The sequence below is a fragment of the Equus przewalskii genome, chromosome 1 (genome assembly GCF_037783145.1).
Source record: "Equus przewalskii isolate Varuska chromosome 1, EquPr2, whole genome shotgun sequence".
Lineage (NCBI taxonomy): Eukaryota > Metazoa > Chordata > Mammalia > Perissodactyla > Equidae > Equus > Equus przewalskii.
This window is the reverse complement of record NC_091831.1, coordinates 78,157,603-78,172,941: the sequence shown is the minus strand read 5'-3', so window position 1 is coordinate 78,172,941 and position 15,339 is coordinate 78,157,603. Positions and strand designations below refer to the sequence as shown.

Here is a 15,339-nt window from a genome sequence, read left to right as displayed (position 1 = left end):
TTTCTTGTATTATTATTAAAATAATTGTTCACGTTTGCTGAATATATATATATGTATGTATATTTCTCTGTGTCAATTGTCTATGTCACTTTTCAAAGACTTTGTTTTTCTTATTGATTCTTACATATTCATAAGAGCCATGTAAAGATGGTTAGTTCCATGAGGAGCCAGTCTGTCTTCTTCTCTGCTATACTCTCAACATCCACCCTGGAAGTCAGCAAATAGCTGCTCAAAAACATCAGTGAACAAATAAATATTTATGATAGCAGTGTATGTCTATATGTTTTAAATTTTTCTCAATTTAACAATTTTGCCACTTTGAGGAAGTTATTTAGCCTTCATAAATCTCTGCTTCTTCTGTGAAATGGGAATAAGAGTTCCCAAAAGCATTGTTAATTATTTTATTACTACATTTTCTGGTAGATAATAAGAACCCAAATGTTAGTGTCACTTCACAGCAGCAACAGCATCAACAGATCATTCATCAATACCACGAAATATTAAATCAGAAATGGTATGTTGAGATGGAGCCAAGAACAACAGAGCAAATGTTTTATTGCCTGCATAGACCATCAGATGTGTTAATACATAATGAGAAAAAATAATTTTGAAAGAAGCCAGACAATTGTTTTCTTGGCAAAATATTTGTTTCAGGAATTGCTCAGGGATATTTCTTACATTTGGGGATTTTTATGCTTCCCTGATTATTAAGTATCTACCTGTAGTTTTGAAAGGAAGAATAGTTATCAAAAGATGAGGAAAACCAATGGGAAATAAGTATTAGTTCTTGATTTTCTTTTGAAATGGTAAAGATTCAGAGGAAGGAAGTAAAACATACACATAATCCAGTATAGAAAACTGTTAAGGTGCCCTCACAGTCCAAAACTTCCATATTTTCTTTCTAATTTGTAAGACTAATCAAGATCAATAAACGAGGTAAAGTCATTTTCATTTGGTCCAACGATCTTTTTTTTTTAAGTCTAAGTTTCCCATGATGGGGAAAAAGTTTATAATTATTTAATAATTATAAACAATAATTTCATGGAAGAAATACATAATTGCCACATAAATAATAAAACAAAGGTCATCTTGGAAACAACAGCAATTTGAACTTTAAGGCAATCCAATACAAAGCTTAACACCCCAGTTTTCAAGCTCCATTTGTGACGATCTGGATAATCCAGATGATTTGGATCCTGGCCACAACATCGTGGTGAGTATATTGATATGGGCCTGCCCACACACTGTTAAACACACTATCAAAAACGTGTCTTCCCTTACTTAACCATTTGCCTTAACAGAAAGAGCAATCTGATTACCCACTGTGTCAGAAGCACCACACCAGGGACCCAGAGGGAATTCTAATCGCATCCCCACCCCCAAGATTCCTGCAAAGCTGGGGGAGGGATAAGCCTCTCTTGAACCCAAGTCTCTCTCCAGATGTGCCATTTCTCTGCTCCTTGTGTGAAAGAAGAGTCTTTACCAGTGTCTTCACTTCACCTTCCATTGCCTCTTAAACCCACAGCAATCTGGCTTCCACTCCCCAACACCCCACTGGAAATGTTCTTTCAAAGTTTCTAAAGACAAAAATGTAATACAATTTCCCTTTTCTCAGCAGCCCTCAATGCCGTTGCTCACTTCTTGAAACACTCTCTTCTTTCTGCTTCTGAGACGCCATCCTCTCCTGGCTTTTCCTGTGCCTCACTAACACCTCCTCTGTGCCCTGTGTCTGAGAGTAGGGCTCCTCAGACCTCCCACTTAGCCCGCTTCTCTCTTTCTACACATTCTGCCCAGGAGCTCTCACTCAATCCTTGGCAGTAAATATAATCTCTATACCGATGACTTTCAAATTCATATCTCCAGCTTAGATTGCTCTGGTAAGTTCCCCACACCTATATCCAACTGTCTACTCAACATCTCCATTTTGATATCTAAAAGGAAACTCCCAACTAACACGTCTAAAATCAGGGGGTTGGTTTCCCATCCCTTTCCACCAACTGTCTTTTCCTACCCTTTCTCATCTCAGTCACTGGTACCCCATACCCCTGCTGCTCAAACCGGATAACCAGGCATCACCCTTGATTCCTCCCTCATCCTCACTCGTCCACGCCAAAAATGAACTTATCACTAAATCTTATCCAATATATTCACATTTCTCCATCTTCACTGCCACCACCATCCCCTGGTTGGAGTTAGTACTAGAAATAGCCTCTGAACCTCCCACTTCTGTTCCTGCTCTTTGTCTAATCTACTTTCCACCCAGCAGCCAGAGAAATTTTTGATAAAGTAAAATAGTATATCTTCGTAATGAGTTTTTTGAAACAGGTTAAAGTTTTATACCTCCCAATATTATTAAATCAATGAGGATGGGGAATAAAAATAGAATCACATACCCACAGATGAACCTAACCATATATAAAATTGATAGCATAACCACAAAGATAAGTCAAAAACTAAAAATAAAGAATTAATCCTATAAAATTTTTAGACTTGACACTAATATAATGTTATATGTCAATTATATCTTGATAAAAATTTTTTTAAGAATTAATCCAAGTAACTTTAGAACACAATACTCTCACAGCACATTATTGGTGTAGTCTTAAAAAATAATAATAAATCAAAGCAATCTTGAACTTAAAGATTTTGTTTTGGTAGTGGTATGGGAACAGACATTCCTGTGTATACTTTAGAATTGAAAAAATGATATTGGTGGGAACCAGAGCTCTCACTGTGGGAAAAAGGAGATACAAATGTGGAGTGAATAAAGGAGAGGAAGAATCCTTTGCTTCTCAATGGACCAAGGTTTCAGAACAAACTCTCAGCAGACAGATAGATCTCCCAGCTGTATCTACAGAAAGGACGTGGAGGCAAAGACAATCCAGATGCAATGAACACAACTATTGCTGTCCTAAATCTTGGTTTCCCAGTGCCATTCTCCACCCAAAGGATCAGAGCTCCTTAGAGAAACGGCTGATTTTTCCAGTGCTGAGGTAGGGAAAGCACAAGCTAGGCCTGGACTATCCCAGGCCAGAAAGCAAGAAAGTCCTCGAAAACTGATGGGGACATGTCCAAAGGACTCAGGAACTGCTTGAAGAAGGTTCCACTTGCCAAATCTTGGGTAATTTGAACATCAAGAAGAACGATGATAGGAACGGATTATAACCCACTGAATAAAAAATAACAAGCACAACAAAACTATAGCGGTAGGGGGCAAAGGAGAGCTTTCCTTTACAGAAGAGTACCAATAATAGAAAATTACTATTTTGCAACTACCCTTGCAATAATTATTTTAGGCAAGAATCCTCAATTTATGCTACAACCATTGAGTGAAAGTGTTTTGGGAAATATAATAATATGGGCAGTCTCCAGGTTTCCCCTCACAGATTACTTATTAAATACAAAGGGGAAAATAGGTACCTTTACCAAAGAGAAATCTGGGTCACACCACCTTAGCTAGTAGCACCAACTATGCGGGAAATTGTTGAGACACTACATGCCTCTGACGTGACACAGAACAAGGACACATCACTTCTGTAGTATTCATGCCAAAAAATGCATAATCACACATCTAATCTCAAGGAAACAATAAAAAAAATCCAAATTAAGGAATATTCTTCAAAACAACTTTCAAGGCCACAAAACAAAAAAAATACTTGAAGAACTTGTTCTAGATTAAAGGACAAAGAAGAGACAAGACAACTAAAAGCAATGTATGATTCTTGATTGAATCTTGGATCCAGAAAAACAAAAAGAAGGGATCGGCTGTGTAGGACACTATTGGGAAAATGAGAAATTGGATGGGAACTATATATTAGACGACAGCATTATATCAATGATACTTTTTTGAGTGTGTTAACTACATGGGAAAACGTCTTTTTCCTTAAGACATACCTGCTGATGCTTTTAGTAGGAAAGTTTATTGATGTCTGCAACTTATTCAGAAGTGATACAGCAAAATTAAAAACGTATAGAGAGTGATGAAGCAAATGTGACAAAATGTTAACTGACGAATCTAAACGAAAGATATATAGTATTCATTGTGCTATTTTTGCAACTTTTCTGTAGACTAGAAATTTTTCAAAAATGAAAGTGGGGGATAAAAAAGTAGTATCATACTTCAATTTTGACCCAAAAAAAACTCATCAGTGTGTGTCACTGAGTGAAAATTAAACCCAAACTCCTCCTCATGGTCTACCATTGCTGCTTGGGTGACTCCTAGTCATTCGTCAGGCCTCAGATTAGAAGTTATTTCCTCTGGGAAGCATTCCCTAAATACCAAACCTAGGATAGCGTGTCCTGTCTTTACTATATAGCCCCTTATACTTCTCCAATATAACAATTATCATTGTTTTATTCACGTCGGTTTATCTTTATGTGCTAACTTCATGAGGAGAGATACCAATCTATCTTCTGCCTGTTGTTTCCCCAAGATCCAGCAGAACACCTGGCATTTAGCCCGCTGTTGTAGACACAAGTGCTGTCCCACAGATATATCCAGTTCTTCCCTTAGGACACGGTAACTCTCTCTTTGGAGTTAGGTGTGACCATGTGACTTGCCCTGATGAAGAAGTCTGAACGCAAGAGGTATTCACCATTTCTAGGCAGAAACTTCAAGAGCGAGTACATGACCCTCTCTCTCTCCATCCACCATGGTGACTAGCAGTGACCAGCCAGGGTGAGGATGATGGGGAACAGAGCCCCTAGCCCCCCAAAATGGAGGTTCCAGCAGCCTATATACCTACATTCCTACGATGAGCAGGACGCGCTGCTAACCATGTCCCCCACCCCCCACTGACCATGTTGGACGTGTAATATGAAAAATAAACTGGATAAAGCCAGGAGATTTTGAGGTTATTTGTTACATCAACACAAACTAGCACAGCCTAACTGATAGATATGTGTTCAAATACTGAATGAACCTTGACTCAAATAGCCAAATATTAGCAATAGGTTAAAAATCATTTGAAAACATATCTTTCATAGAGGACAGGTCAAATAAATTACTCTTTACTCACACAGTAGAATACTCTGTAGACCCTAAAAATAATGAAGTAGCTCTTTATATTATGATCTCCAAAAGATGTTCCAGAAAGTAGAAAAACAAGGATACGTACACATAAGTGACTGTGATGTATATGCATATAACAAAATATTCAATTGGAAGTGTTGACCAAAAAGGTAGGATAGATGTCAGATTTCAGTGCAACTTCTGGGACAAACCACATCCAGAAACTTCTAAATAGGTTATGAAAATGAGTTACATGCCCCTAAAACCCCTCACCCAAAATGAGGATGTAACAGGGTCTAGAATGAGAGAATCTGTGAAGATTTTTGGAGGGGACCATGGGTATCCAGTGAGTCCTGTGTATCAACCAAAAGCAAGACAGAAAGCTTCAGTGGCAACCCTCAGAGACTTAACATGAGTTCCCCACAATTTGGACAGGGAGCGGGGAGCACAGAAGACTGGTGTCTGATTCCTTCCCAGAAGAGCTAAAAGATGAGACTGGCTGGCGAGCTGCTCTGATGGAGGGGCGAAGGAGAAGTTACTAGGTTGAGCTTGGCCTGCCCTCCCAGAGTCTGTTGAGGGAGAGAATATGTGAGTGTTCATATGGACTGTGTGTGTAAGGGTCTGCAAGAGTTTGCTTTAGATGCCAAAAGGGCTGCCAGAGCAGGGGAGACTGCACAGAAGGAAGCTGGAATAGACATCAAATTTCAAGGAACTCTGGAAGGAGCAAGGAACCAGGCAAGACAGAAAAACAGCAGCCCTCCTCCAGGGAATTGTGGGTGGGAAAGCGCTGGCAAGAATGGGGTCTCGGACAGCCTGCGAAGGGACCTTGCCAGAGAGAGTCAGCTGGGAACGTACTTTAAGAGGCCAGAGCCAGCTCACTACCATGCCAGTTGACAAAGCGCCTTCCTGTTCTTCAACGCCAAAGGCGTCGGAAACCTGAGCCAAGGCGAGAGAGACGAAGAGAGTGAGAAAAGCCCAGGCTGTCCACATGCCTTCCTGCCTGTAGAAACCACCGCGACTGAAGCTCTGATCACCCCACGGAGCTGGATGCTCCGAAATATGGATCAAGTCTGCGTTTTGTTCCTTTAAGCAACTACAGGACAGGCATTACCTGTGACCTGAAGTCATGGGGCTTGCACTTGTTTCTACCTAGGAGCAGAGAGAAAACTCCTCCACAGGGTAAACTGAAAGGGACAGGGGAAGAAAGGGGGTGGCTTTATGGTTAAACCCAGGACCCCTCACAGCAAACTGCCACTCACGTGTGTCTAAAATATCACTGGAAGAACCCGGAGATGCATGGTGGTTGCCCCTCGCGTGGGGTCCTAAAGACAAGTGTGGGGGTGGAATTAACTTTTCACTATATGCTGTTTCACACATTTTTAGTTTTTGTATCTCTTCATGCCAATGTACAGGCAATAGATGCCCATGTTGTGAAGTTACTGGTGTTAGAGGAGGTATGGCTGCATGGGTAAGAACTCCAACTGCCTGGGCTCTAATTCTGGTTAGGTCAGGACTAGCTGTGCATCCTTAAGCACATTAACCAACCTGTCTGTGCCAATTTCACCAACTGTAAAATGAGAATAATGACAGTGCCCCTCTGGGTTTTTGTGAGGACAAGATGATTTAGTTCATTCAAAGTTCTTACAACAGTGCCTGCCTCATACACACTCAGTGAATGTTGGCTGTTATTATTACCTATTCGAGCAATATATATTAAAAAACAATAATAATATAATTATAAATGTTAAAGGGGAAAATTCCATACGAAAAAAAGAGGAAAATCTGAATACCATTAAGAACTAGTTCGTTTTTTTCTCCCATAGTAAACAGGAAACAGATTTAGAGTGGATAAAATGGAAATAAGGTTAGGTAATATTTCGAAGTAATCATCTGAGAGGTGAAATGGTTAAAATCAGAAAACAATAATCTCCTGATAAGTATGAACTTCCATGCAAAAGAAATAACACCAAGGGTATTAAAGTGGAATTAAAGGGTATTACAGCTGGAAAAAATAACAGTCTATCTAAGGGGAGCAGCATCCAAATGTCACCAGTCACTAATTGGGAGAAATCTCAACAAGCCCCAAGAGAGGTGGGGGGGTGGGGGGACAAAAATTTAACCACCAGAAAATTAGTCATGAACTTGCAATACTAGAACAGAAAGAAAAATTTTTTTAAAAAAGCATGATTTTTGGAGGCTGCTCCAGAGGCCGACATCCGAGAACAAGGCAGGTGCTGGTTCTTTTGCCACAAACATAAAAACACAACCTGCCCGCAGACGTCCATGTGTCTAAATATAAGCAGGAGGAATTTTGCAGAAGGGGGGCAATCGTCACTCAAGAACGGGGGTATTAACTTGAATGACGGAAGACGACTGCCCCGGGACGCCTGTGGGATGGGGGACATCCTAGTGCAAGTGCTTACCCCAGAGAGACAAGCCCTTTGCACACACAGTCCAAACAGCCATGGAGAGCAGCAACATTTTGAAGACAACTGCATGGGGTGGCATTCAGCCCAAATCTAGAAGGCCAGAGTCTGCACCTCTGTTGGCGGCCCTGGACCCAGGGCAGAATGGCTTTAAGCATCCCCAGGCTGCAGCCCCTTCACCTCAAACCCCACTCTGTTTCACGCAGGGGAGGGCAGGAGAAAGGAAGTTCAGACATTCCAGTGAGTTCTGGGGAAAGAGGAAAGGGGCATGCATCTCACCGTGAGAATAAATAAGGCCCCGAAGGTAGAATGAGCAGATAACAAGCTCCTGAGGGTCAAAGGAGAGACAGTATGGACCACGTGATTCGAGAGCAGAAAGTCTTTCTTACAAAGAAATTCATACAAATGCTGGGACTGACCAGGATGAGAGGTAACCTTTTGGGAACAGCAACATGTCAAGTAGTCCAGCAAAGTAACAACTATTAGGTGGACCCGTCCAGGCCCACTATGTAAGGCCACCAGCTGATAGGGTCAAATGCTGGCTGAAGTCCAGTCCCCAAGTCCTGCGCCAGGAAAGGGTACCTTCTTGGACAGACCGCTTCTCCATAATTCACACAAAGGCAACTTACCTGTTAAAAGTGGAGGGGGAAAGAGGGGTAGCCCAAGAAATGCAAAACCTAAGGAAAAACAGTTCTGTACCCAAATGGGGAATGGCTACCAACTATAACAGAAGAGTCACCAACTAGGTGTAACGATAACAGTTGGTACGTGTAGTGCACTTACTGTACGCTAGCGTTATCCTAGCACATGACAGGGAGCCCCATTTGACTATAACTGTGGCCATTAGAAATAAACTGGTTCTTATCAAAGAACGTCTTCAAGGCTAAATTAAGAAGCAAAACTGGAAACCGAGAAAGTCTGGCTAAAATGAAAGGAAACACTCTTACAGTCATAAGGTAAAAGACAGGCTTCTGTGTGAAAATCATATATGATGTTGCCCTGCACGGGATCTGGAAGAATGTGAAGGGTCCACCCCATTTTTTCCACTACTCGGGTTGACCATACCACCACCAAGATAATCAGAATTCCACTTTATGTGGGTCCACTGTTTCAGGGGTTCAAACACTCTCATGTGTACCAGGTCAGGCAGCACAGTGCCATGGAAAGGCCAAAGACTTGGATACAAGATCTCAGCTAAAATTCTGAATTTTACCACCTATTATCTAGACGGTCTTGGACAAGTACCCTAGTCCCTCTGGATCTCCATTGATAAATCTATCAAATGAAACCCATTGTCTCCATTTTGCAGATGAGAAAACTCAGGCCTGAAGAAGTAAAATGACCTGCATGAGGTCACATACTTGACAAGCGGTAGAAGAGGAACATCTTTTGATACTAGCCGGTGCTGTCAGAACTTAGACGGGGGGCCAGCCCAGTGGTGCAGTGGTTAAGTTCACACGTTCCGCTTCTCGGCGGCCCAGGGTTCACCGGTTCGGATCCCAGGTGTGGACATGGCACCACTTGGCAAGCCATGCTGTGGTAGGCGTCCCACATACAAAGTAGAGGAAGATGGGCACAGATGCGAGCTCAGGGCCAGTCTTCTTCAGCAAAAAGAGGAGGACTGGCAGTGGTTAGCTCAGGGCTGATCTTCCTCAAAAAAAAAAAAGGAACTTAGGGTCAGAAGCAGGCCCAGGGTGCTCCTGTTCTAAAGCTCGACATGAATCTCAAAAGAATAAGCACAAGAACACATGGAATAGATGGAATAGATGAAAGTTTAAATGTCTCTGATGACAAATGCATCTTTCAGTTTGTCCAAAAGAAAATTAGGTTGATGATAAATCAAAGTAAAACTCTCTCCACATTATCCAAATTGGCTTAATGTTTGTAGTTGTGTATTTTCGAGCATTTCTCAAAAACATACAAAGAGTTCATAAGTGCTAATAAATAAACTACTTTCCACATTATCAACCAGACCTATGTAAACTCTAGGGCTGAGAGATAAGTTTGCCTCAATGATTAATGATAAAATTCTAATTTACATATTCAAAGTCTCCATTAAATTAAAACGTGGATTCTCCCTACAGTGGAACTGTTTTGATTAAACGTGTTTAAGCCCAAATTGTGCAAAAAACAGAAAAGTTCAGGGTCCCTCATAAAAGTCCCTTAAATAATAGAACTTCAAATAAGCTCCAGCTGTCAGGGAGCAGCCAGGTATCTTTTTTTGGACCAAGCTCTTGTAAGTGGAACAAACTGAAAAAGATGCACACGATCACAGGCAGCATTGAAGGGCAGAAGAAAACATTTAAGCATCAAGACCCAGGGAACAGAACCCCCATTGGGGAAGGAGGGTCTTTTATTTCTAAAGTCGCTTTAAGAGACCAGAAGACCAGAGCAAGAAAAAGGACAACCTGCAATATTTGCTAAGATAGGCTACATATTAAAAAGCAGCCTAATAATAAAAGGACTCACAGAAAATTAATCTATAATAGTTAAAAGCACACTGGCATAAAGATATAAAAATTTGGGTATATCTGGTCTGATCCCAAAAATCCAAGGTAAGAGTAAAATTATTTAAGGGATTAGCTTTTTACTTTCTAAATTCTTGAGATTTAGCCAAAAATTATTTCAAAATATCACTAGAGAGGAACTCAACTAAGGACAATTTCCTATTTACAAATATAAGGTAGAATCGAGCTACTCAATAAAGCATAATTAGGTAGAAATGAAGGGTTCTGTTGCTATGCATACATAAAATCTTAAAAGGAGTTATGTAAAAATGAGCTCATATGCACAGAAAAAACTTCTGTAGGAATATATGTTAAATGTTAATGTTGCTGTTGCTGAGTAGCGGAATTAGAAGGGAAATATATATTGCTTTCATTATCGGAAAGCACTCAAAATATGCAGAGAAGTAGACAATATAATGCTGGTTGGAAGAGAAAGAGATGCAGGTTGATTTTATTCTTGGATATGAGATCATTGTTAACCAAACACAGAGCCCTCTGCTAGGCACAACAAGGAAAACCAAGATGAATCAACAAAACCAAAGCCTGAGTCCTCAGAAAGCTCAGGATCTTGGAGTAGAGGTAAAATACATACTCCAGCAACTAAGCACAAGGCAGAATTCAAAAGGTGCTATAGTGCTAACAGTAAACACAGAATGCCATAAGGGCAAGACAGAAATACCAGCTGAACGGAATTCGGGAAGCCTAGACAGAGATGGTCATTGTCTTTCCACTGGGCTCTGAAGGATGGAGAGATTTTGGCAAGTGAATGATGGGAAACAGAAAAAAAAAAAGGCCAGCTCATCTTGAGCAGTCACTGTGTGCCACGTACTGAGAAGCACTTTCATGCATTCATTCATTCAACTATTCATTAATTCATTCAATCCTCATATTCGCCCTATAAGAGAGGTACTATTATCCTGCTTTACAAACCAGGAAGCTGTAGCTTGTTGAATCTCACACAACTAGGAAGCAGGAGAACCAGGCCTGAACCCAAGCTTGTGTTCCTCATCACTCTGCCCTGCCCCACCTCCAGGCAAAGAGAAAACACTGGGACCTAAAGGCGAAGGAAAATGATGACCAAGGTCACAGAAGAAGGAAACTTACATTTATTGAAGGGTCTCCATGGTCAGCCTCTGGATTAAGTGCTCTTTGTATGAAATTTTATTTATTTTTCCTATGAAACGATCATATCACATGTATTTTAAGGACAAGAAAACTAAGGTTTAGATAGGTCAAACAGCTAATAAGTAGCAAAACGGAAATTTAAAGCAGGTCTGAGTCCAATCCCAGGTCGAGCTGGACAGATGGATGGTTTTACCTGCAGTATCTCATTTAAACCTCCAAACCACCCCATACATCTAGTAGCAGTATTCTTCTCATTTTACAGCTAATGAAATGAAAAACCAGATAAGGTAAGTAACTTCCCCAAGGTCACAGAACCGGAGGTGGACTCCACATTTAAGCCAGGCAGCCCGACTTCGGAGACAGAATTCCGACCCTCTGGATAAACTGCCAGAAGAGTAAAAGGGAGCCAAATCATGGACAACCTCTAATGTCAAACTCGGAATTGATCAGCCGTACAAACTCACTGAAGATTTCTGCTGTGGAGAACATGATCGAATTATGTTTCAGGAATAAAGTCCTTCAAATAAATATCAAAATTAGATTCTTGGCACATAAAGTTTAATAAGACATGGCTCACCTTACCTATACAGCTTTTCAAATAAGGTTAACCATTGTTTCTATTAGGCATATTTAATTTACCTAAGAAGGTCATCTATGTAGTTATCCTGCAAGTACTCAATTCTGGTAACCCTACGAAAGTGTCAAGCCCCAACTGGGTGCTGTAATACTTTGCTTAGCATAAACTCCATTAGATTTACCCATTATTATATCTTTCTACAGATTTCTTTACATAGTTGCGGAGAAACTGCAAGTTGAGTGACAATTGAACCTGCCTTCTCAAAGCAAAACAGGAAGGGGGGGGCGGGGCGGAAAGATCAACAATTGAAATAGGTTTGCTTTTAACATTTCATTCTGCCTTTTGGCTACGATGCACACTATCTTATACCAAATATAAGCCCAAGCTAACCAGCCAAGAGACCTAAAGTTGTCCACCTACAAAACAGGTTCAACATTTCCCAGTCACAAGCAGAGTCTGACTCATCCTAACAGCCAGCATCAATTCTTAATGAGTCCCAGAGGCCCCAAAGTCCTTTCTAATTCTTTTCCTGCCAGTGGGTCCCTATCCCCTCTTCCCTGTACTTGCTCCGTCCCAAATTCCTGAAGACCTCCCCCGTCCCACCTCTTAAAAAATCACTGCCAACCCTTTGCATCACGAGGCAGACACACAGGTTTGAGTCACTTTCTCTCCATCTTCCCTCCATCCCCACGACTCCCCAGGGCTTGAATCTCCCCACTCACCAGGTGCAGGGTCAGGGGCAGCAGCAGCAGGAACAGCCACAGGTAGAGGTGGCAGCTGTTGGTGAACTTGCTCTGCTCCGGGTCGTGGTACCAGCCCCCCGTGAGCGCGGCCCAGACGCCCTGCCGGAGCAGCTGCAGCACCTGGGACACCATGCCTGCTGCTCCCCGGGGCCGGCGCGCAGCGCGCCGCACGCTGCCCGCCGCTGCCGGGTCCCCGGACGTCCTCAGCTTTAATACCCGGGCCTTCGGGCGGCGCCAGCGCCGCCGCCGCCGCTGCCGCCGCCCCCTCCACCTCCTTCCGCCCCACGGCTGAAGCTCGAGCTGCTTTTCTGCCCAGACCCGCGAACCGCGGCGCCGGAGCCGGCTGCTGCCGCCGGGCAGGTGGGCGCCATGTCCGAGGGAGGAAGGAATTTCCCATGGTGCTCAGAGGCGGCTGCTCAGAAGATGCTCCAAAGGCTCCTCCCAGCGCCCGCCCAGAGTCCTTCCATAGGCCTTCCTTGAGGGGTGAGAAAGATTTCTGTGAGTCCTTCCAGCCTCTCCTCTTTTGCCTCTGCCCCGCAACCCCCTCCTTTTCTCCCAATCCTCCAATTAAGGGGCGTGAAAGGCTTAAAAATCAAAGATGTTCTCATGCAGAAGAGGCAAACCGGGACATGTTCCTTTGCCTTTTCCTTTTTTGCCTCCTGCACCAAAATATTTATGTAACTCAAGATCCTGTCACACGTCACTCAGTGTACTTTCCTCCCCTGCTCACTGCCTGCACAGCTTCATTCTCAATTAACTAGCTGCTGACCCCAGACGTTCTACTAGTCTAAGCTCTACCTGAGCCTTTGACACTGACCTTTTTTCCTCCCTCTTATTTTCTCCTCCTTCTCCTGTTGTCCAACTTGGTAGATAATGAATAATTCTTTATCTTCCTGGAATAATTTCAGGAGCCTCAATTCGGCTACTTGTCTTTTTATATATTTCCTAGAACATAATCCCAGGCATCAACCGGCTATTTAGAATGTTAGTCTAAGTTTCCATACTGTTTAGATAGGAAGACCCACTAGACGGTATCATTGAACTAACAATCTTTAAGCTTTTGTAATATTTTCTCATTTATAGTAGATTAATTTCAGATTCTTTTCTGAAAGCAAGTTTTGGACGAGGAAGAGATAAAGAGGAACTCGCCTTCCTTAGAATAAGGAATGGAAGCCCCCAGTATTAGTAATTAGTAACTTAAAGTAAACAAGCTTGAGATTCTTGAAGAGAACAGGTTTTGGGAAGGGAGGCGATATAAGGGAACTTGTCTTCCTTAAGAATGAACAGAGGAAGCGCTGTGGGAGCTGGGGCCTTTGGGAAGAACAAGAACTAGAAGGCTCCGTTATCCCGAACGTTACTTTCCTGCATCATGCTCACTCATCTGTCGCAAACACATCGTACCTCTTCTCTGATATGTGCACCAGTGTATGCCCTGGCCACACGCTGGTCTCCAGCAGCATCTGCTCATGGCTGCCTCAGTTAGGCCTAGTAAAGGCACACCAGCCTTTCTATGCTGAAATGAAATAGCAGGAGGTCCATCATGAGGAGTGGGTCTAGACATGAGAGTCCACTGGGTTACAGCAAAAGCCTCATATTGGTGTGTATACCTTCAGCCTTAACCACTCTTTAATCTACTCTGCATTTGTCTGCAGGAATGACTAGCCAAATTGTAATAATGATGCTTTCTGTATTGGGAGAATAATTTTCTCAAAGACACAGAGGATGTTTGTTTTCATATGGTCTCAATGCTTTTTAACCTACCAGGTATTCTATAAATGTTTAATGAATCAATCAATCAGCTCTGCAGGAAAGACCTGCACTAAAAGATCACTTTCATGGGTCTAGGAGGAATGGCCATGCAGCAGGCCCATTCCTGCACTGAAGGAGTGCCCTTATCCATTTGTGTCTGAGTCATCAAATATTTATTGAGCACCTTCTGTGTGCCAGGCATTTTGCTAAAGACTGGGAAACCAAATATAAATAAAATATAGTTCTATCACGACAGGGTTCACTGACTACAATAGGAGACAAGAAAATCAACAAAGACTCACAATAAAATGTGCTGTGTGATGTAATAGGATTATTTATATGTATACTATTGGAGGAGGTCACAGAGAGGACATGACCACCAGTTGACCCAAGAGCTGGATCCTGGCAATCAGAGGCTCCTTTACCCCCCACCCCCACCCCGTGGTTCGAATATACATTCCACCACCATTCCCACACTGCGAGGATGCAATCTTGAGAGAGTAATGTGTTATTGAGAATGTCTGGACTAAATACAAGACTGAACCCCATTAAGGCTTCTATATAAACTCTTAAGATGCTGGCGGGTGAGTGTGGAGATCTACCTGTCTTGTGGCCACCCAAGGCAAGCCTCATATGCAAGTTTCCTTACGTATTAAAAATAAATCTGCCAGGGGGCCAGCCCGGTGGTGCAGCGGTTAAGTTCCCATGTTCTGCTTCGGCAGCCCAGGGTTCGCTGGTTCAGATCCTGGGTGTGGACATGGCACCGCTTGGGAACTCATGCTGTGGTAGGCATCCCACATATAAAGTAGAGGAAGATGGGCATGGATGTTAGCTCAGGGCCAGTCTTCCTCAGCAAAAATAGGAGGATTGGCAGCAGATGTTAGCTCAGGGTTAATCTTTCTCAAAAAAATAAATAAATAAATCTACCAGGCACATATATGTCAAGAAAAAGAAACATGGCAATTTTCGGAAAGTGTCAGTATAGTTGAATATGCCTAGAAGGTAGGACTAGGAAGAGAGGAAATGGAACAGTCGAAAACTTAGTGAGAAAGATAAACAGAGGTCAGTTTTGAGGTTCTTCAGACCTCATCCTAGGCCGTAGACAGGCATTGAAAGGCTTCAAGCATGGATGTGACCTGAACAACAGCACAGGGGGAATCGTTGAATACCTGAACCAGCAGGAATGGACACAATGTTGAGG

At 42.4% G+C, this 15,339-nt stretch overlaps 1 protein-coding gene across 2 annotated transcripts in view; it reads right to left on the bottom strand.

The window, feature by feature from the left end:
• PCNX2 (pecanex 2) overlaps window positions 1–13,060 on the bottom strand; it is a 281,662-nt gene extending 268,602 nt beyond the window's left edge. For both annotated transcript variants that reach the window (XR_011538712.1, XM_008527506.2), the window contains exon 1: window positions 12,369–13,060. Coding sequence is in view for 1 of the 2 variants with exons in the window: in XM_008527506.2 (XP_008525728.2) it covers window positions 12,369–12,521 (153 nt within the window). In the remaining variant the exon portion in view is untranslated. The remainder of the gene's footprint in view (window positions 1–12,368) is intronic.
• Between the last annotated feature and the right edge of the window lie 2,279 nt (window positions 13,061–15,339).